At 43.5% G+C, this 20,725-nt stretch overlaps 3 protein-coding genes across 3 annotated transcripts; all 3 read left to right on the top strand.

The window, feature by feature from the left end:
- Positions 1-3,196: 3,196 nt before the first annotated feature.
- Positions 3,197-7,803, top strand: si:dkeyp-51f12.3 (uncharacterized protein LOC107988041 homolog). Its single transcript, XM_062396302.1, has 3 exons — positions 3,197-3,413; positions 3,531-3,837; positions 6,993-7,803. The coding sequence occupies exons 2-3, from the start codon at positions 3,572-3,574 to the stop codon at positions 7,150-7,152; spliced, it is 426 nt and encodes a 141-aa protein (XP_062252286.1). The 5' UTR covers positions 3,197-3,413; positions 3,531-3,571; the 3' UTR covers positions 7,153-7,803.
- Positions 7,804-7,948: 145 nt separating this feature from the next.
- Positions 7,949-9,984, top strand: bsnd (barttin CLCNK type accessory subunit beta). Its single transcript, XM_062396304.1, has 3 exons — positions 7,949-8,364; positions 8,456-8,532; positions 9,673-9,984. The coding sequence occupies exons 1-3, from the start codon at positions 8,188-8,190 to the stop codon at positions 9,767-9,769; spliced, it is 351 nt and encodes a 116-aa protein (XP_062252288.1). The 5' UTR covers positions 7,949-8,187; the 3' UTR covers positions 9,770-9,984.
- A 2,641-nt stretch (positions 9,985-12,625) lies between these two features.
- Positions 12,626-19,672, top strand: pcsk9 (proprotein convertase subtilisin/kexin type 9). Its single transcript, XM_062394726.1, has 12 exons — positions 12,626-12,930; positions 13,717-13,908; positions 15,222-15,354; positions 15,443-15,576; positions 15,657-15,798; positions 16,246-16,442; positions 16,529-16,712; positions 16,827-17,000; positions 17,078-17,226; positions 17,302-17,467; positions 18,506-18,672; positions 18,760-19,672. Exons 1-12 carry the CDS (start codon positions 12,766-12,768, stop codon positions 18,952-18,954), a joined length of 1,998 nt encoding a protein of 665 aa, XP_062250710.1. The 5' UTR covers positions 12,626-12,765; the 3' UTR covers positions 18,955-19,672.
- The last annotated feature ends 1,053 nt before the right edge of the window (positions 19,673-20,725 follow it).

Raw genomic sequence — 20,725 nt, 5'->3', positions numbered from 1 at the left:
CAGATAAAAAGAGAGAGAGAGGGGGCTACGTATTCTCCACATAGGCTTGAGTGGAGAATACGTAATTTACCCTCGACACCCGACATTTAACAGAGCAAACAGCGGAGAAGTTCTTCAACATGGATGACATTAAATTAATAATTGAAGTGGAGAAGTGCAGTGAGTTGTATGATCCTCGGAACATGTTGTATAAAGACAACACCAAGAAAGACAAATGTTGGGACGCTGTTGCTTAATGTTGGAGCAACAAGTAAGTATATGCTTTTAATCTACTGGATCAACGGGTGATATTATTAGCGCTGCCCGGCGGTTCAGCGTTGCTTCAGTGTCCGGTGTGAACAGCCAAGCGCCAGCTAGATAGGGATTAGCGCGGTGCTTTGGCGTCGCCTCCACGTTCTGTGGAGGCAGACTCAATGGCAGCATCTACACATCTCAGCTCTCCAGCGGCAGGTATGTTTGTTGAAAATGAATTCAACCCAAGGGCACTTTGATGACGTGGCTGATTACGTTACCATTGATCATCTGTCCATCATCGTATAAAGCCCGCCCTGACAATCTGATTGGTCCGGATGATTTCGAACCGGGCATAATTTCTCCCCAACGGAGCGACTCCAGACCGAACTTCCCGACCTCAAATGTTGTGGGCGGGGCTAAGTTCGTCTGGCATCCAGGCTACCGCTCTCCCCTACACAGTATTAATGTTTTGAAACAGACGCGGGCAGCCACTGGGAACCAGTGAAGGGAGCGGAGGAGCGGAGTGTGTGAATGAATTTAGGTTGGTTAAAGACCAGTGGAGCTGCTGCATTCTGGATGAGCTGCAGAGGTCGAACAGCACTAGCAGGTAGACCTGCAAGGAAGGAGTTACAATAGTCTAGGTGTGAGATGACCAGGGCCTGGACAAGAACCTGCACCGCCTTATGAGTGAGAAGGGAACTTTTTCTTCTGATGTTGTGCAGCATGAATCTACTGGAACGTGTTGTTGCAGTAATGTTGGCAGTAAGGGAGAGTTGACTGTTAAGTGTCACACCCAGGTTCCTAGCAGTCTGGGTGGGGGCTAACGAGGAGTTGTCAAATGTAATGGTCAGGTCGTGGGTGGGAGAGCCTTTCCCTGGAAGGAGGAGTAGTTCAGTCTTTTCAAAGTTAACTTTCTGGTAATGTGTGGACATCCACTAAGATGTCAGTCAGACAAGCAGAGATTCATGCTGCTACCTGTGTTTCAGAGTGGGGAAAATAGAGGAATAGTTGGGTGCCATCAGCATAGCTGTGGTAGGAAAAGCCATGTGAGTGAATGACAGAGAGAGTTGGTGTACAGAGAGAAGAGGAGGGGACCCAAGACGGAACCTTGAGGGACCCCCGCAGTGAGAGACCATGTCTTCTCACAACTCAGACACAGACTATCTCCTGTTTAATTAACTTAACTTACTTTATTTAATTAAACAGTGACAAAGGACAAAATATCTTAAGCAGCGAAATCTGCACTAGAGTAATATCAAATCCTCATCGTCTAACATCTGGACATTGTGATTTGAGGCTACAATCCGTTTCTGGCTGGAGTGTCAAAATTATAGCCTAAAGTGGGCTGGAGTCTTGGACAATGTGAATAAAATGCCACTATATAGAATAATTTGGAGCTCACCAAACACTGCATTTATTATCTGTTCTGTTGCTTTCAATCATTTCAAGTAAATTTTTATGAATATTGTTGGGATTTTACCTTATTATGAGAAAGTGTAAAAACAGATTTCCTCCTTAAATATCAAGACTCTAAACCTTCTTATGAACCGTAATGCTCCGAAAGTAGCTTTTTGACACTCTTCCATGATATCAGGACTCGATATAATAAATCGCTAAGTTGTTTGCATCCTCAAATGTCTTTGTTCTCCAAAAACCTAAGATATGCACTTTACCATTGTAACAGGAGCAGAAAAACCAGAATATATTCAGATTTAAGAAAGTTGATTCAAAATACTTGGGGATGAATTTATCCGTCAGTTAGTGATCGATCAATTATTGTAGCCTTACTACATATCTTAGTTAAGTTTTTCATCATTAAACATCATGTTATGTTTAATGATGATGTGATTGATGAATCATATTAACAGCAGAAGTGGTTCTAAAATCACATTGTTGGGGTTGGAACACAAAAAACGTGCTGATCATGTTTCACAAACCAAATCAACCCCTTCCTGACTTTCAACGGATCATAAACCTTATACAGCTTTTATATTCTTTCCACAATTCTTAGTTTTATGCTAGTGTTTTTTTGTGGTGGGTTGATGGATTTTTTTGATTAATACATTTAATTAATTAATCAAAGGATCTGTGAACAGAAAAGAGGAGTAATGGAAGTTTTAGAAAGGTTAAGGGCCATTCAAGGGTTTATTTGCAAGTCAAAGAGGCTGAAGGACATCTGAGGCTCTCAGGCAGAAAGTGAAGAGATCATGGGTGTTTGTGATTACAGATCTGTGAAGGCTACAGTTTGTTATCAAACTGCTTGTCCTTTTCATTTGCCTACTAATTATACCATTATTGGATTCTCTTGCAAACCGTTCATCTTATCAGCTTAAGACTTGGTAAGTGTGTTGTTAACGGCTCAAGGAAGAGTAGTTTTGACTATGGTGCAATTTGGACCCATGATAAGCTAAAGATTAATAAAATAGAATAAACAGCCTAAATGACTGAATGTCTGCTGTTATCCTCCTCGCAGTTACTTCAGCTATCAGGAGTTCTCGCGATACTCCCAAGTTCCTACTGCAGCAGTAGGAGGAGGATAATAGAGAACATTTAGGCTAAATGGTGTAAATGATGCGTTTCGAGTTGAATGTAAATGTAGGGGCTTATGGACACATGGATGACACCACAGGGGCAGCACGGAGGCATTATTTAAATAATTGGTCACCATTTACTTCAGGTGTATTGGATTTGGCTGTGACACTGTTTATCCCTGGGAAGTGTTTATTGGACTCAAACACTAAATCATCATATCGGTGAGTAGGTGCCTTTTCATTTTGGGTTGAACTATCCCTTTAATTGAAATTGAAAAAAGTAATTTTCTCAGTGAATGTAACACACTTCCATTCAAACTAAATTAATAGGTAGATTTAAATCACGGGTCCACACTCCGGATCAGCAGGTGGCGGTAATGTGCCGATTACACTGGTTGCCACCGCCCTTAAAAAAATCCAAAAAAACGACGATGAAGAGGCAGCGCGGGCGACAGGGCGGCGGGGAGGCGGACCATGAGCGAGGGGAGGCGGTGGCTCCGATCGCTGTCTGAGGCGCGCTCTGTCACCCGGAGTTTGTTACTTCTTCATTTCTTCCAGGAAGCCGCATCACGACAACAGCTGAGGTCGATGGGAACGAGAAGAGAGATGAAGAAGTTCTCCGCTGATCGCCTCCTCACTTCCTCTCAGGTAGAGATGTCTGAAAACGTGTTGCATTCACCAGGAGTCACATCTGTTTCTCCATCTCACCTCCACTCCCTCCTCTGGGCTGCGCTGTCTCGCTCTTCTCTCCCCTCTCCCCTGCAGACCGCCGCGGAGGTGTAGGCGCAGCTGCAGCGGCGGAGGAGATGTCGCACCCCAAGAGGATGCTGCTGTTTCTGGGCGTTTTTCTAATGATTGTCGGGGGGGTCATGGTCCTGGGCGTGGCCCTTCCCTTTCAGTCCGCCCCGTTCTTCGTGGTCGGGGTCTTTCTGGGCCTGGGGGGTCTGAGCCTGCTGGTCAGCGTGCTCTGCATGGCCATGCAGAACATCCAGGTGGCGGTGCCCGGACACTTCCTCCTTCACCCCCGCACAGGCACACGCTTCAGCCCGCCGCAGGCTCTGGCTATACAGAGGTGGTCCACTCAGTTCTCACCGTGTTGCATATGACTAGTGACAGGGCTTTAGATACTTGGTCGAATGTAATTAGTCTAAGAAAGTGTGTGGGATGGTTCTCCACCCGGGGTTAGTAGCCCTCAGTGGAGTCCCAGGGTTAATCAGAGGGAGACATAAGGATGTATGATGGGCTCAAAAAGACCACCTCATGGCTATAATAATAATAATAAAAATAATAAAATATTATAGCACCTTTCAAAACACACTTATAAAGTACCTTACAAGTTAAAAATGACAAATTGAAAGCAAACAAAAAAAAGCAAAGAATGGGACACTAAGTAGGTAAGTAATTTGAAGATCACACCATTACAGCACAAATGCAAAAATAGAAAGGGTTACTAAAAAGGGTGATTAAAAAAAACTTAAATTGTTAGTAAGATCAGAACTAAGAGAAATAGCATATGTCTGTAAGATACATTTAAAAAGGGGTTTTCCAGGCAGATCTCCTCAGGGAGGTTGTTCCAAAGAGTGGGGGCCCTGACAGAAAAGGTCCTTGTGCACAGAGGAGCATGTGAACTGTAACGTGGGACAGATAAACAGTGATTTAATTATATGTCAGTCTGTAGGTAAACCTGATGTCTAGGCTGAAACAGTGAAAGTTTACGTCTAACAATAGCCCAAGTGCAGTCTAGCCAACAATTAGTCAGCTATTGAACGATCTCATAAATTCATCTGATAGACACAAAATTGCTGTTTGTAAGATTCACTTTTTACTGACTTCTGCTAACAGATCCTAAAGCGACCAACTACCACAGGGAATTTATAAAAAAGTATCTTTTTGAGGCTCTATAGGCAAAGCAGTGCTTCGAGCTAAATCCTAAAAGTACTAATGTACTAAAAGTAATAATACTAACATAGTGATGGTTAGACGGTATGTTTATCAAATTCCCTTACTTAGTTTTGAGTGTTAGTATGCTAATATTAGTGAAAACTCACAAAAGGCTGCTGATATGGATATAAAATAGTTTTAAAGGGATTTAGTGGTGAAACCAAAGTTTCAAGTTAAAGTTCAAGTTTTGATCTAACAATGCTAGATATGAAAATAAGGTATTAAAATTCATCCCAAAGGGGGCATGAACAAGTTTGCACTTTAGATAACGGACTTATTAAATACATTGTGGTTATCAAAGAACTTTTACATATTTTAAATCACAGAGTTAGGGTCAGACTGCCATTTCACATTGACTGTTGTAGCAATCGGGGGAGGAAGCTGCAGTATCAAGGTCATCCAATCGCGAGTCAGTCCTTGCTGCTAATCCTGACGATTCACCTGTTTTCAAAGCTTTGAGTAACCAATTCAAACTAAACTTTCAGGAACATTAGCGTCAATAATAAATTTCAACAATCCTTGATAAAAACGTATATGATTCGTAGTTTGGCTATAAGTTTGGTCCTTTGGTCTCGTTCACTAACCCTGAGGAGATGGGCTATATGACATATACTGCAGCCAGCCACCAGGGGGAAATGAAGATGCTTTGGGTTCACTTTTGGGGAGCAACCATGTGGTCCATAGTCACATACAGTTGTTATTTTAACATTCAAAGTGAGTAACTTCCAGCTTCACTTGTGTTTTTCAAGACAAATACACGCACACATACGGACAAATTGCAGAGCTCACCATCCTGGGAGAAGAACTGACAAACACTGTGGTTGTTGAACAGATCTCTTGTACACACCATCATGTGTTAGGTTAAGAGCCAAGTTTGACAAAGAACAGAGGAGGGCTCCAGCAACTTGAAAACACTGTGACACTAAGAATAGAAGAGCAGCAGATTTTGTGATAATGAACTGATTGTAGAAGTAGGTCATGGAGAAAACAGCAGACACGTGCATGTGGATGACAGACTCCCCTGGCATCGTCTGAGGAGATCTGCGATAGCCTGCTCATTGGGACAAGAAGTGTTCTGCTCATTGTTCCGGCCTTTGAAGAGAGCTGCCAGGATTACTGCTTCCATCATCGAGAGCCTTTCTACCTCCAAACACGGAGCTGACCAAACTCACAACAAGCAGCACTTTCAAGAAAGAACTATCTTTTAAACCCAGAATGTGGACAAACCATTTAAATGTTTGTTTTAAAATTGGAATAGTGAAATAAAATCCCCACTGGGAAAATAAAATGTGCAAGCTGGAGAATGCACCTTTAGCGGGAAATGTGAATGGAGAAGCAGCTGAAGGGAGATTGTCAGAGGAGTGTGACGGAAGGATGGAGGAAAGAAATGCAGCATAGTGAGTTGAAGTTCACGCAACCGGGTTCCATCCATTTCATTCTGCTACACTTCATTCATATCTGCATTAATCAGTTGCTAAGAGAAGTTGACATTTTTTTATGTGGAAAAAATAAATATTTAAACGTTATTACCGGATGTGGACTTGTACGGCTGTGCCCGTCTCGCAAACAGTAAACACAATTTTTACTTTTATATTTCTCATGAATGTAGATGGGTAGCTAGCTAGGCAGGAAGAGGGTGTCTCTAATTTATTTTAAGCCTGTCTGCTTGGTTCTGATTATTTAACTATTTCTCTAACTGCAACACTCTCTTCAATGGACTCAAGTTTGAATCACTGAACGGACACACACCAGGTTTGGAACTGAAGGACTGTATCAATAAGCATAGTCACTGTTCATTTTTTGAGGGGGGGAGGGGGGGGTTCAAATGTTATTGAATCCCCAACATTTGCAACAGGAAAGAACACTGAAGGACATGTTTACATAGTTAACAAAAATAACCAAAGAAGAGAAAAGCGGTGAGGATGTGTGTGTACGTGTCTCACACAGTCTCAACGTCCAGATTTCAATCCGTATACAGACAAAGTGGAGTTATAAGTCTTAAGTTAGAATTTAAAAGAGTTAAAGTATTCGATGAAATGTATTCCCAGAAAAGAGTCTCAGTTTAAGTGAAAAGAGATAAAAGGATATGACGTTTTGTTGCTGAAATGAGTGGAAGATTGGTGTTCTGGGTTAAAAGGTAAAGTTGATTAGTAGCTCAGGTGTTAGTGCTGGACTGTAATCACTGAGAGGAGCTGATTGTCAGTTTATAAAAGCTGAAATGATTTGTAGCATCAGTTAAAGTTGGTTTGAAGTGAGTAACTTCTCTTTGCTTTTCCTCGCCCTCAGGAGGTTGGATCGAATTCGTCGGGAGATGTCAGCGGACTCTGTCGGACAGAGACCGGAGCCTGAGCCCCCCCTCCCGTCCACCCCACCACCCTGGACTATGGAGCCGCCTCCGTCCTACGACACAGTGATGAAAAGCCAGGAGCAGAGTGAGCAGCTGTAGCCTCTGGTCGGACATCTTTACTTTGTGCCAGTGCCTTCTGTCTTCTCAGTGAGAACCTTTAACCAACACTCGGTGCTAACGGTGAACTCGCTGCAACGGGCCTGTTGTGCCTTAACACAGCCATTATGATCCCAAGCACTAGCCAAGGAACAAGATGAGACCACAGCTGGCTAAAGATGTACAAACTGAACCACAGTGTGGCCTCCATGTCAACTACATGTGTGTTGTTGGGATTGTTGGTGGAAAGCATTGAAATGACCACTACAGCTGCTTCACTGTACACGAAGCGTCCGTGTTCAGACCAGCGTCATGTAGCCTTCACAGCCAGCTGAAGAGAAGCATGTCACAGATTGGCTCGGAGCCTCCTGTAGACAGCTCATTCTGATTTGTTTGGGCCTGCTTGAACTTATGTGATCTATTACTGTGACTGCACTTCTCTTGGAACACAAGGTCTTTCCTCAAGGCTCCTCTTTGTATCTGCATTCTTTCCTGTCATAACGCTGCACCATTCTTTGATGGCTTTCTCCAACGCAAGGTGCCTTAACCAGTGACAGCAGAATGTTAACAGTATAGTTTTATTTATCTCCCTGCTTTGTTACCAGTATGTCCACTGTTTGGTGTTGTCATGTTACTATAAACTCCAGATACTGACCCGTGCTCTCTTTGGGTGGTGTCGCTCTTAAAAATAATGATGGTGGATTGGATGGGTTGTTTATATTTAAGGGAGAAGCGATGTGGGGAAGGGTTACGCTGTCCCATTAAAAATAATTTCCCAATCCAAACAAACACTAACTCAGTGCTGTGCAGCAGCTGAGTCGCGAGTGTCCTTTTTGCCTGCAGCTCGAGGCAAGGTGACCTATTAGGTAAACACACTCACCTGCAATTCTATACCTGACCTGACCCAGCTGTCTGCAGGCTGTAATAAGCAGCAGAGTGGAACCCCGGCTGAGTTTCCCCCACCCTCACCTTCAAGTCCTGACACAACAACACCAGATCTTTTCTCGCTGTAGCTTTAGCCAGCAGGTGCTTGCAGTGATGGTAGAGGGGAAGCCGTATCGGTACGGGCTGATAGTGGCCGGCCTGTGTGTGGTGGCCGTCGGCCTCTTCATCATGACTCAGGAGCGACCGCACGTCTATGCCACGATGTGTGTCCTGGGCGTCACCATGGTGTGTGTCGGGACTACGTGGAGCCTGTGCCAGTGCTATCCCAAGGTAGAGACACACTGTGTGTTACAAAGAATTAATCGTGTGAATGCTTTCAAGCCAGCAATAATTGATTTGTTAATGGAGAGTGTTTGTTCAGGTCACTTTGGCTGCTCAGATTCAGGAGAAAAATCCAGAGGATCTAGTTTGTACTTCAGCTGAAGCCACAGACCAAAGGTACTGTTGCACATTCACAAACACTAATGGCCCACGGACAAGTGGGTGTTCACAAAATCTTCAATCGTCCTGTGGTCTGTCAGTGGTGGAGCTCATCCAGCTGGTCAAAATGGCGATAGCAGCAGGGTAATGTGGCTGAAGTGGAGGTCTGTACTAATACACTGTTGATACTGAGCTGTGTAATATACAGGAAAAGTATTGGGGATGTAATGACAACAGAGCTGAGGAGGGACGTGAAGGAGAAGTGGAATAGAATAAAAAAACTGCGTAATTCTCCTTTTAAACCCATAGACTGAATATTAAGATGGACCACGCATCTCCTCCCACTTTTTAGAAATGATGCCAAAATATCCTTGACACATACTCTGCCATCTTTTGAGACAGGGTCTGTGCATCATCATGGTGCAGAGTCATAGTATCCAGGTCCCGCTGATACACATGCTCCACCAATCATGAGTCAGTCTTAGGAGCACTGTATTCACATCAGTGTGATAAGAACTACCTAAATGACTGAAACCATCTTTGAGAAAACTTCAGTTGACGACTACATTGAATTTTTAGTTCATGCCATGACCAATCCGCTAACATTGAGGAGGTGGGGATTATGATCTATACTGCAGCCAGCCACCAGGGGGCGATCAGGACACTTTGGCTTTACTTTGGAAGAGCAGTTATGTCCATCTTTATATCAGTCCCATTTTTCTTTGATTCAGGGGTTTTCAATTTTCTTCTGGCATGCCCCCCCTTCAGATGCCTATAAATGCCCTGCACCACATTTGGCACACATGAGGCAGCTCATAGGTTTATTTTTAGTGAGACAAAGGTCAACACAACATCATCATCAAACTATTCTTGGTTTATTCTTCCTACATAAATCATGTTCACTCAGCTTAGTTCCACTCCATACTTCCCCCCAGTTATTGTTGCGTTGCCAGTGGTTGAAAAAAAGTGTGAACCAAGCAGCTCCTCCTCATGTGAGTGTTTATGATCTCATGACTGCTGCTCAGCAGCCAGATAAAGACGTGCATGATCAGCAAAACCCTGACTCCAATTAAAAAAACTAAGAAAATTGGGACAGAATGCTGGAGCCCGACTGCTTTCATCTCTACCACTGGCCCCCTTCTTTTGATTTCATTTTAGGCATGCTGATGCTCTACCAGGTTTCTGTGGCCAGAAGTCAACCAGCAGCAGACTGATGAGCCAGTGTCACAGCTGTCCCACACTGCACCTGGTCTGAGGCACTGCAGGCTACCACACTGAAGGCTGCACGGAGATGAGGGGGCCGCTGTTTGAAGCCATTTTATCACCTGTTGCTGAAGGATGACATCACTCACACTGTGCCGTTTAAATTTGTACAAATAATATAAAGAATAAATGTGATTCTTTATTAACTGTTTTCTACCGCTTCTTGTCACTGTGACATGCCCTAAGATTCCCTAGAGCCATTTTTAAGACATAAAAATACTCTGCTTTAAAAAGAATTGTCTTGGGTGGTATCTTGTGACAGATGGATGGTGTTGGATGTCCGGGGTGTACCGCCCCCCTACGCCCAGTGTCAGCTGGTATCGATAATGGACGGATGGTATTTTGACAAAAACTCTTAATCGACTACTTGTGAATAGTTAAAAGTTGAGTGTATGTGTGGTGGAGGTTTAATAACACACCTGTTTATGTTCAATAATTAGACTAGATTGGCTCCAAACTAGTTCAGCACCGTGAAATTCAAGCAGAGCTATGAAGTAACAAGTTGAAGAGTTGAGGAGGATGCAGATTAAATGCACAGTAATTCCAGGAGATGGCAATATTTACTCTGAGAGAGAAAGAAACCAGAGGGACAGTGAGTGACTCTCTCTCACTCTCTCACTCACACACACACACACACTCACACATACACACACACACACACACACACACACACACACACACAGGAGGGACATGATGTTCCTATTATTTTGTGTGCTGCCTTCAAATGCACCTTGTGAGATTCTGGTGACAATGTTGCATACATGAAATCCTTGTTCAGCAGCCACAGAGACTTAGGTAACAGTAAAGCAAGGCAGCAGGTGGGTAATGTAATGTGAGACATGGAATATGGCAGAGGAAAAAGATAAGGAGTGCCATCATCTCTCTCTGGGGTAATCAATTGTCGTGATTGTTATCCTATTTCTGAAAACATCAGCAAACACGTCACAACCTGTGAACTTGGAGCTTTAAGAAAATTCCTATGTCAGGTTTCATAGGAGGTGGGTTCTTCACAGGAACAATACTCGTGAACTGAGTAAACACAAACTTAATAACAGCATTACACTGACACAAACAAACCTTGTTTTTACAGCAAATATATATATATATATTTAATTATTTATATACACATACGCACATCTAAGCTCCCATGGAAACGCATTGGTATCTTGAGGCAGTGGAAAGCAATTGTGCTTTTGACCATATAAAACCTGGAGTCGCATCAGTGGCACAGTATTTCACTGTTATCAAGATAATACTAAACACCTACATGGAGGAGTGCACAACATGCATAGTGCATGTTAACCACAGATGTGTTTCCTCTGCAGAGAAGTATTCTCTCTTAAACAGAAATACCTGGATTTGATTTCCTTGTAGCAAACCACCAAAGTGTAAGTGCACCTGGCTGTTAAAGGGGAAGGGAGATTGCACTTGTTTGTAATGACCTCCACCAAGGAGGTTGTGTTTTCATTTGCGTTCTTCAGCAGGTTTATGCAATAACTACTGAACCGATTATATTGAAACTTCTTGAAAGGATTCACTCAGAGCCCATGTTTGTGCAGAGCCCCATCCTGGAATTTTTAATATTGATGAAAAAAATCGGACATATTCAAGGGGACTCAATTTCTTTTTCAACTGCCGTATGGTAACAAATAGGATAAGAACCCTGTGAGGATACCAACAATGTGTAGCTGAGAAACTAAATGTGGCCTTAGCTATAAGGCTTGTTTTAATTGCGGGAGACTGTGGGGTCCTGGTGGAGGATTGTGCTCTACTGAGAGCTCCACTGGTTAATTAAGAGATTACCAACCCTTTTGAACCATGCACCTGGGGCAAGAACCGCTTTTCCTTTGTGTAGCAGCCACAGACAAAAGAGCCACTCTGCACATAGGTAATAAGGCCTTTCTCCCCACAATGTTTCACTTACTGAAATTATCAAGATAAATCCATGATAACCGTCCTGACATAACCAGGGACATTTCTCAGATGGTCGGGCTGGTTCATGTAAGTGTTTTGTCAGGTGGAGTATGATGAGTGACATTATGTGGTATACTAGTCTGTACAACTGAATGGCCCCTAAATCAGACTCTAAACCAGTACTTACCAGCCCACGGGGCCATATTAGTCGGTCAAGACTGAAGGTGACAGAGCCTTTGCTGACAGGGACCTTTTACCCCCCCCCCCCCCCCCCCCCAAAAAAAAAATGTATCTTTACCAATTGGCTTTCACATGATTGTTAGTTTCACTTTCATCATTTCCTATCGCTATTACTTTAAATTAAGATGGATATTTGTATCTGCTGTCTTTGACTTTCAATTATATTGTTTTATTTCGCTTAACGTATTTAATTTTTTGCTTTTGTGTGTTTTGTTTGTCCTCGTTGTGAAGCACAGGCTGTTTTGATTAGTGCTATATTATATTATTATGAATTATTATTGTATTACATATTTTATTTATCATTATAACCAAGGTCTCGTTAAAAACGAGTTATAGACACACATAAGATCCTTGCTCATCCTCAGTGAGCAGAGCCATGCAGCATTTGCTCAGGTATATCCTTGCACTGGAATGAATCTCACATTGTTCTCATTAAGTGCACTTTATAACACAGCACCAACAAATCAACATGAGCAGAGGAAGTGTTTTTCAGATTAACATGCAATAATCACAGGCAGGTCTGGGGGGGCGGCATGAAACATGACTCCTCCGCAGTAAGAGGTGTTATTAACGGAGGAGAATCATTCGATACAAAAGCGGTGGCGTGAGCCCTGAGGACGTCACCAGTCTCCGCCTAGAATTATCAATTGTTCCATGTTCTTTTTCTTCCTAAACATCAGAACAGATGCTGGAGGGTTTACTGGTTGCGAGACGCAGAGGACGCGCGGGAGCATCACACATCTGGACACATCAATCTGAAATTAAAAGCTCTCATTTGGGGAAATATTGGGATTTAATAGTTTCCCCGATCATTTGAGTGGAGGTGCGAGGAACATGCGGTGCACCTCTGCCTGGACGTGGATTGGCTGGGCGCTGTGTTTGTGCGCATCTTTGGCCGTGAGCGCACCGGACTTGACCGAGGACGATGAGCTGGTCCTGGATCTGACTCAGCGCGGACCCGGAGCCGAGCCCCCTGCCGAGCTCCTCAGGTGCAACAAGGTAAGAAGAGTGTGATAGGCGCTGAGTCGCAACCTCTCCACATGCACCGCCAACACTTATAACTTTAAATGTATGAATAAAGTTTAAAATCGTAATCTCTTTATTGTACAGATCCAGATCTTTATTAATGAGGGGGCTACACATTAACGCTGTAATTATACATTTATTGTATCTTGAGGCTTTATAGCCTTTTAAAAGGTGTTGGATAAATGTGATCATCTTTGCCAAATGCTTGATCCAGAGAAATAAGTTCATGTAGAAGGGAAAACCCATTGACCATCTAAATATGAGCAAATGTATCCTTATTTATTAAATATAAGGAAAATGTTGTTCTATATAGCAAAAATGAACAGAAATAAACGATTCCAAAAAATAACAATAAATGACTTAAAAGAATATCTAAAAATAATAATAAAGACAATAATAATACATTTTTATACTTTAAAGTCAAAAAGTTCTTCAAACACAAAGAGTTTAAATAGATGACTCTTAAGCTGCTTTTTTCAAATGTCTACTAGCAGGTTAAGTAAAATAAAAATCCAAAAAGCTGAAGTCTCCTCTGGTCTTTAATCTGCAGCGAGGAGTAGCCAATGGTCCCTGATCTGAGCAGCTCATAGTCCTGCAGGTCTGAAACCGATGCAGCAGTTCTTTAATAAGCAGGAGAAAAATCTAGAGCTTCATATAATTTACCAAGATCTTGAACCTCTTGCAAGCATGTGTAGTGTATCTTGTACACGCAATGCAAACAGAGCACCTGCACCTACTGTTCTTTCTGCTGTAATCCAGGCAGCATGGCGCATTCCTGGTCAGCATCTGGTCATGCTGCGTCCGGGGACGCACGAGTCTCAGCTCCAGAGGACCATCAGGAGGCTGATAGCCAAAGCGTCCAGGAGAGGTCACCTGCTGGAGATCCTGCAGACCTTCTCCGGAGCTCTGCACGGCTTCCTGGTCAAGATGAGCAGTGACGTCCTTCCCCTGGTAACTGCTTCATCCTGAAAAAATGTGGTCTATCTCGCTTTCCTTTAAAATCAACAAAAGTTATTTATTTTGATCAATAATTTGTCTGGTTTTTGTGTGTACATCTTGTTTGAGGGTCTCATGTTTTGAATTCTTCATAAACGAAATGTTTTTAACCTATTTGATAAACGGGTTAAGGAAAAATAAGTAAAGACTGTAATTTTAAGTATTTTATAGTGAAACAAAATCCTGAGAGATGGTTAAAGTGAACTAATTTAAAGATAGAAGGTAGAAAATGTTCCCAATTGGTTGGGAAAATGCCCAGAGAGTAAATGGATTTTGATGAGGATAATAGATCCCACAGAGCAAAAGCTTCCATACAATCCATAAGAGCCAGTAAATCTCTGGTGTAGTGAACAGGCTTGTAAGGAATTAGCAGATCAGCAAGGCTCGAAAGAAACAGCCCAAATATTCTGAAATCCAACTGACAGTTCACTGTTCACACTGAAGGAATATGGTCTTCCAGCTTGGTAAAAGCCAGGCAGTGTTTGTCTGTAGTCTGCAGATACTTTGTCTCCTACGACCAAAATAAAGTGCTTTACAATAATTCTGTCAGGAGGAGATAAAGGATAGATGACCTTCTCTAAATCAGCGAATCAGAGAAACAAACCAACGTCGGTGTTATGCCTCACTTGTCTGAAGTAAAACTGCACGACATTAGTCAACTGCAGAAACAAGTGACAGGTCAAAGTCAAAAGAAAAGATTATGCAGGTGTGGTTTAATATCAAGATTGAGTACCCACTGACCTAGACATTAGATCGTTAGGTGCTGGTACACAGAGGGTAATGGTTGAGGGATATGGTCATAACCCTATACAATAATTTAACTGCAATGTTGTTGTGACACATAGCATCATCAAAGTAATGTAAGTATGTTATATTGGCTTAATGCTGATGGGAGAAACCTGAGGATATCTGTGGATGATATGTTCAGCAGATAGTTTGTAGATGGTGTATTAAAGTGGACCAAGAAAAGATCCCTGAGGAATCCCACAAAATGATGGACAAACCAAATCATTCCAATAAGCCGTTTTCAGATATGATCACTGGAAAATGTCCGCACAATTGGGTTCAGACTTTCCCCGGAGAACACAGGAGAATATCCAGCCTCACACTCTGAGAATGTTTGGAGACTATCCAGGAGTTACATCACTCACACCTAGATTTTAAGGTGGTGTTCCACAATGTCCCACTTTGATCCCTGTCAAAAACATCTATTGTCATTTATGTCTTTGCTTCGCACTCACAATCATCTTTGAATGTGCTCCTGTCAGGCTGTGAAGCTCCCCCATGTCCACTACATCGAGGAGGACTCATCTATCTTTGCTCAGAGTGCCCCCTGGAACCTTCAGAGGCTACTGCGGCCGCATGGTTTCACCTCGGAAAACGGAACATATCAACCTCCCAGTGAGTTTGTCTCTGTACCTGCCCAGTAGAAACATACACACCTGAAGTAATACTTATCAAAGCCGCACACTGTCTCTGTCCCCTGCAGATGATGGAGGGAAGGCAGAAGTGTATCTGATGGATGGTGGTGTTCAGAGTTCTCACAGAGAGGTTCAGGGACGAGTGCTCATCACAGACTTCAACAACGTCCCTGAGGAGGACGGAGCCAGAGTTCATAGACAGGTAACACACACACACACACACGCAGGCACACACTTCATAGATCTATTTCAACATTTTGTCCAACCCTCTCTCCCCTATAGGCCAGTCAGTGTGACATTCACGGCACACACATAGCCGGGGTTGTGAGTGGGCTGGATTCGGGTGTTGCTCGAGGCGCTGGTATCAAGCTGGTCCGTGTGCTCAACTGTCAAGGGAAGGGTACGGTATCAGGAGCTCTGGCAGGTAGGACTCAGTCTGCCTGAGATACTCACCATTAGTAATCCCAGAAGCTCTTTGCATTCATGCCACTCACAGGAGTCATTACCTAGGCCAAGGATGCTATCATCTGCCTTCATCGGTGTTTGTGTGGTAGTTAGCAGGATTACGCAATCCCTTCTTAACCCATTTCCCAAAGAAGAAAGAAGGTACTTTTCACCCAAAGAAGTGCCCATTATATTTTGGTGGGAATCTTGATAAATGTGTGGATCAAGGATTTATCTTTCTTTAACACGATGAGATAGGACGTTAGCCTTTCGGAGGTATGCTCTCTCCAAATTTCCTTCTTCATTCACATGAAAAGCAATTATATGCAATCCTTATTTTTCATAATGCAAATTGAGGGCCAATGCAGAGTTTCCACTTTTCTGTGGGGCATCTCTTCACTGAACATCCTTCTCTCGTCACATTCAGGTCTGGAGTTCATCCGAGCTACTTTACTGACCCGTCCGGTGGACGCAGTGGTTGTCCTGCTGCCTTTCATCGCTGGCTTCAGTCGTTCATTAAACGCGGCCTGTCGGGACATGGTGGCTCACGGTGCTGTGGTGGTCGCTGCTGCAGGCAATTACAGAGATGATGCCTGCCTCTACTCGCCTGCTTCAGAGCCTGAGGTCACACAATACTTCATTAAAGAACACAGTGGTGCCCTGCACACACCAGGTACACAACCTTTACTTCAACTTCTCTGCGTGTTCAGGTCATCACAGTCGGGGCAGTTAATGCAGCGGACCAGCTCATGTCACAGGGAGCAGGTGGCACTAACTTCGGCCGCTGCGTTGATTTGTTTGCACCCGGCGATGACATCGTTAGTGCCAGCAGCGACTGCAGCACCTGCTTTACCACCAGAGGGGGCACATCCCAAGCCGCTGCTCACACCGCAGGTGTGGACCCTCACGCACACGTACACACACAATTAACAGGAAACTAAAAGGAGAGCGATCAACCCCTTGTAGTTGCAGTAAGTGCTTCTTATTTTGATTTGTGTTTCTGTGTAGGTGTAGCAGCAGTGATCCTTTCCTCCAATCAGAACATGTCACCGGTGCAGGTCCTGCACACGATGCTGCGTTACTCCGTCAGCAACACGATCAATCTCCTCTCTCTGTCTGACGCACATCGTCTCACTACTCCAAACCTGGTGGCCGCCATGCCTCCTTCCAGCAGCACAACAAGTCAGTAACTCACAAAAAGGACAAACACAATAGACACAATATGTACAGTAGGTCTATCATTTACAATGTGTGTGCAGATGGGGAGCTACTGTGTCGGTCCGTGTGGTCAGAGAGGTCAGGGGTTGCGAGCACCGACAGGGCTGTGAGTCGCTGTCGTCAGGGGGAGGAGATGATGGGATGCAGCAGCTACACTCCTGACGATGTCCGTGTCGGAGAAACCATCGATGTGAGTCCAAATAAACGGCATCAACTCTAAAATAACCGATTTAGATGCTGACAAATCTCTGTCTTTGTGTTTAAGATGCACAGCGAGCAGAGGGAGTGTGTTGCCTACAACGGTGCGAGGGGCAATGGTGTGTACGCTGTGGCCCGTTGTTGTGTGATAGGTAGTCTGCGGTGCCAGACCCACTCCAGTCCTGCGCCCGGCAAAGATGCTGAGTGTGTCGACCCACAACACCACTTGACAGGTAAGTCTCATCGGCTGAAGTCTGACTGGGGATGTTGTTTGTTGGTCGGAGATTAAAGGAACAGTTCATAATTTTAGGAAATACAACTATCCTGGTTCTTGCTGAATTAGAGGAGCAGATTGATACAACTTTCTAACATCTGATAAACTAGGGGAAAAAAGTAATAGATCGGAAACAGGAAACAGCCTTGCTCTGTCCAAAAAACAATTAAGAGATTATATTGTGTTTGTTTATTTAACAATGATTTATGATGCTTTTTCAGTTATTCTATCCTAGAGTGGTATAGTATATGTTTTTCCTGTAGTCATGTTATGTGACATCATAATGCCCAGCATTAGCATAATTCAAGCATAGCAGCTAGTCTGAGTGGAGGCCGACTTTTTCTACACACGCTGGAAGGGGCTGACCAATCCCCACAGAGGGAAGCAGCCGGCCAATCAGAGCAGACTGTGCTTTACCAGGAGGGGGGCCTTAAAGAAACAGGAGCTAAAGCCAAGAGTTTTAGACAGAGGCTGAAAAGAGGAGCTTCAGCAATGGACACCATAAGGAAAGTGGTGCTATTTCTGAATATTAGTGGAAAGAAGCTTTAGTATCTCTTACCTCCAGCTTAATATGTTGTGTTGCTCTTGACAAGGACAATTAGCATATTTGAACATATTTTTCACTAACTGTTCCTTTAAACCAGTCAACTGTTGCAGAGTGAAAGATTTGTATCTCAACTATACTGAGCTGTATGCAAAATGCCCTTTAAACCAAGTACCAGCTTCTGATGTAGCTGCATTTAGAACACCATGGTTAATTACCATGACAATCCCCCTGAAAGGAAAATGAACCCTCTGCCACTAAAAATAAAAACATGCGTGGTATTAAGAGCAGGGCTTTCTCACTTGACATTATTCTCTTTATTTGGTATCATTGTGGAGGATGGATCAGTTATCGTCTGAAAACGATTGTTGGTGTATAAAGACATGAAAACCAAAGAACAGACAATGTTTTAGTTTGCTATTTAAAGTCAACATGCGGCTGCTTCCTCTGTAGGTTGTTCCTCTTGGTCCCTTGCTGAGGTCTCGTCTTATTCCCGTCCACATCTTAGCGATCAGAAGCGTTGCGTTGCTAAAGACGGGGTGACGGCACACGCCGTGTGCTGCCACGCTCCATCCCTGGAGTGCCACCTGTTGGAGAACATATCAGCTGATAAAGACCAGGTGAGTAATTTAGATATATAGAGAATGAATGTGTTTGACAATAATGCTTCAACTTTACCCGTTAACATCACTGCTGCTATCACGCAGGTCCAGGTGTCCTGTCCCTCCGGTTGGACTCTGACCGACTGTAGAGCCGTCTCTCAGGCCTCTGCTGTCCTGGGGCCTGTTGCTAAGGGCAACAGTTGCAGTATCCGTGGTGCAGCAGCAGCTGACGGTGTAGCAGCGGTCGCCGTCTGCTGTCGCATAAGAGCAACAGCGGAGGCAGCCACAGCGCCACAATGAGCCGACCCCACTGCTCTGTGATGGCTTACACCTTGAAAACAGCTTAGCTTTATCTCTAGTAGTCTTGATGTCTTTATCGCTCATCAGCTGTGATGTCATTTAGACCCATGAACACACCTTCACACTTACGTGACTAATGAAACTTCCGTGAAAGTCATGAGCTGTGTCTTAATTTCAAAGGCTGCATATGAAGATGGATTGTGTCACAGCGGCCCCACTAGACTGTTCCATTTTGAAGGCCCTTTCCATGCAGACTACGAATGTTATTTTCAATTCCAGAGAGATGAAGGCTCCAACGGATGTGGATCCTTCCCAGTACAACCTATCCCAGGATTCATGGCAGTTCAGTGACAAATGCTGTTTCAGAGGTATTGATGCTGGCAGCCGAACAACTAATGGTGCAAATGTTAGGCGGAAAAAATCTAAGGGCATTTTTTTCGGGGCTTGAGTTAGAGATGCAGATCACAGAAAGCCTGTGTAAAAGAGATAATCTCATTTCAGTTCAGCCTTCACATTCTACCTAGTCCACAAAGGAGGCGGTCTTCATGAGCCGGGACGACCGCATGCTCGGAAAGATGCAGCCCCTGAATTGAGACACAACTCAGTGTGTGTTTGAGCAATTGGATTAGAACGTACATGATATAACATATATTTGCCATATACCAACCCAATATTTTTGTATCTTTTTACAAAACAAAATAAAGAGCTTTTGAGTGTTTTTTTTGGTTGATGATTTACTGCCTGTTTTCTTTTCACACAGTGATTTGAAGTAGAACAGATTAATTTAAGTGGTAGCTCTGTCTTTTATAGGACAGGATATAGTTATATGGACCATACTGTATGTGCTAATGTGGAGCACTTTAACAGGTAAAGGCAAAACACAGACTCTAACCAAAGGATATCCCAATAATCAGCCTGACATGAGGAGAATTTAGAACTTGAAGGATCATTATCAATGGCTCCATTTGACAGTGAATCTGCATGAACTTTACCAGAGTGAAGCAGCTTGATGCACCTTAACCATGTAGATAATATTTAAACCTGTCGCAGAGTCTGAAATAGTCAGCACGTACTGTATCTTCTGAATGTAACAGAGGGCTGTGACTGCAGGAGGAGGAGGACGGCTCAGTCACAGCCCTGATTAGCAGCCTCCATAATAAACATATCGCTCTGTGTTCACGTTGTTTTGTGGTTTGTGACGGCAGCGCACATGAAACAAGACATGTAAATACTACTGAAGAGATTCACAGATTCCCTGATATCTGGAGATGCTCTCAGACATGCACTGAACTCCGGACATTCTTCTGGAGCATCCAGAGGAGCTGTACGTGAGAACACAATCGTCCGAGTCAGTTGCCCCTGGCTCCAGTCCCATTGTTTTACCAGGATCTGTACCACATAGCAGGATTTGTGCTTATTGAGGTAACTTCAGGTTTAACCCTGGGTTTTTAGTCCTCGCCGACATAATACCTGACAGGGTTGATGCTTTTCAATTAGTTTGTTCTTATTTGCTTGTGTTATTTTGCAAGATAACACAAAAACTACTGGACGGAGTACTATGAAACTTGATGGAAGGATGTGTTTTTGGTTTGGAAAGAAACTATTGAATTTTTGGGAGCAGGATAATTTTTGTCGTTTTTGTTTATCAACGTGAAATTCCCATAAAACAACACATCGATCTTGATGGAAAAAAGATAATAAAAAGGACAGATATGTATGAGTGTGTGAAATTTAAGGAGACTGTTGGGCCTCGGCAGAGGTACGAGTTGTA

This window comes from Platichthys flesus, chromosome 9 (genome assembly GCF_949316205.1).
Source record: "Platichthys flesus chromosome 9, fPlaFle2.1, whole genome shotgun sequence".
Taxonomy (NCBI): domain Eukaryota; kingdom Metazoa; phylum Chordata; class Actinopteri; order Pleuronectiformes; family Pleuronectidae; genus Platichthys; species Platichthys flesus.
This window is presented reverse-complemented; position numbering and strand designations above follow the sequence as displayed.

Excerpts from the sequence above, each read along its gene's own strand:
- pcsk9 (XM_062394726.1), top strand. The coding sequence starts at position 12,766 with ATGCGGTGCACCTCTGCCTGGACGTGGATTGGCTGGGCGCTGTGTTTG. Across the intron at positions 12,931-13,716 it reads AGCTCCTCAGGTGCAACAAG|GCAGCATGGCGCATTCCTGG; the intron begins GTAAGAAGAGTG and ends GCTGTAATCCAG. Across the intron at positions 16,443-16,528 it reads CGCCTGCTTCAGAGCCTGAG|GTCATCACAGTCGGGGCAGT; the intron begins GTCACACAATAC and ends CTGCGTGTTCAG.
- si:dkeyp-51f12.3 (XM_062396302.1), top strand. The coding sequence starts at position 3,572 with ATGTCGCACCCCAAGAGGATGCTGCTGTTTCTGGGCGTTTTTCTAATG. Across the intron at positions 3,838-6,992 it reads CAGGCTCTGGCTATACAGAG|GAGGTTGGATCGAATTCGTC; the intron begins GTGGTCCACTCA and ends CCTCGCCCTCAG.
- bsnd (XM_062396304.1), top strand. The coding sequence starts at position 8,188 with ATGGTAGAGGGGAAGCCGTATCGGTACGGGCTGATAGTGGCCGGCCTG. Across the intron at positions 8,365-8,455 it reads TGTGCCAGTGCTATCCCAAG|GTCACTTTGGCTGCTCAGAT; the intron begins GTAGAGACACAC and ends GTGTTTGTTCAG. Across the intron at positions 8,533-9,672 it reads GCTGAAGCCACAGACCAAAG|GCATGCTGATGCTCTACCAG; the intron begins GTACTGTTGCAC and ends ATTTCATTTTAG.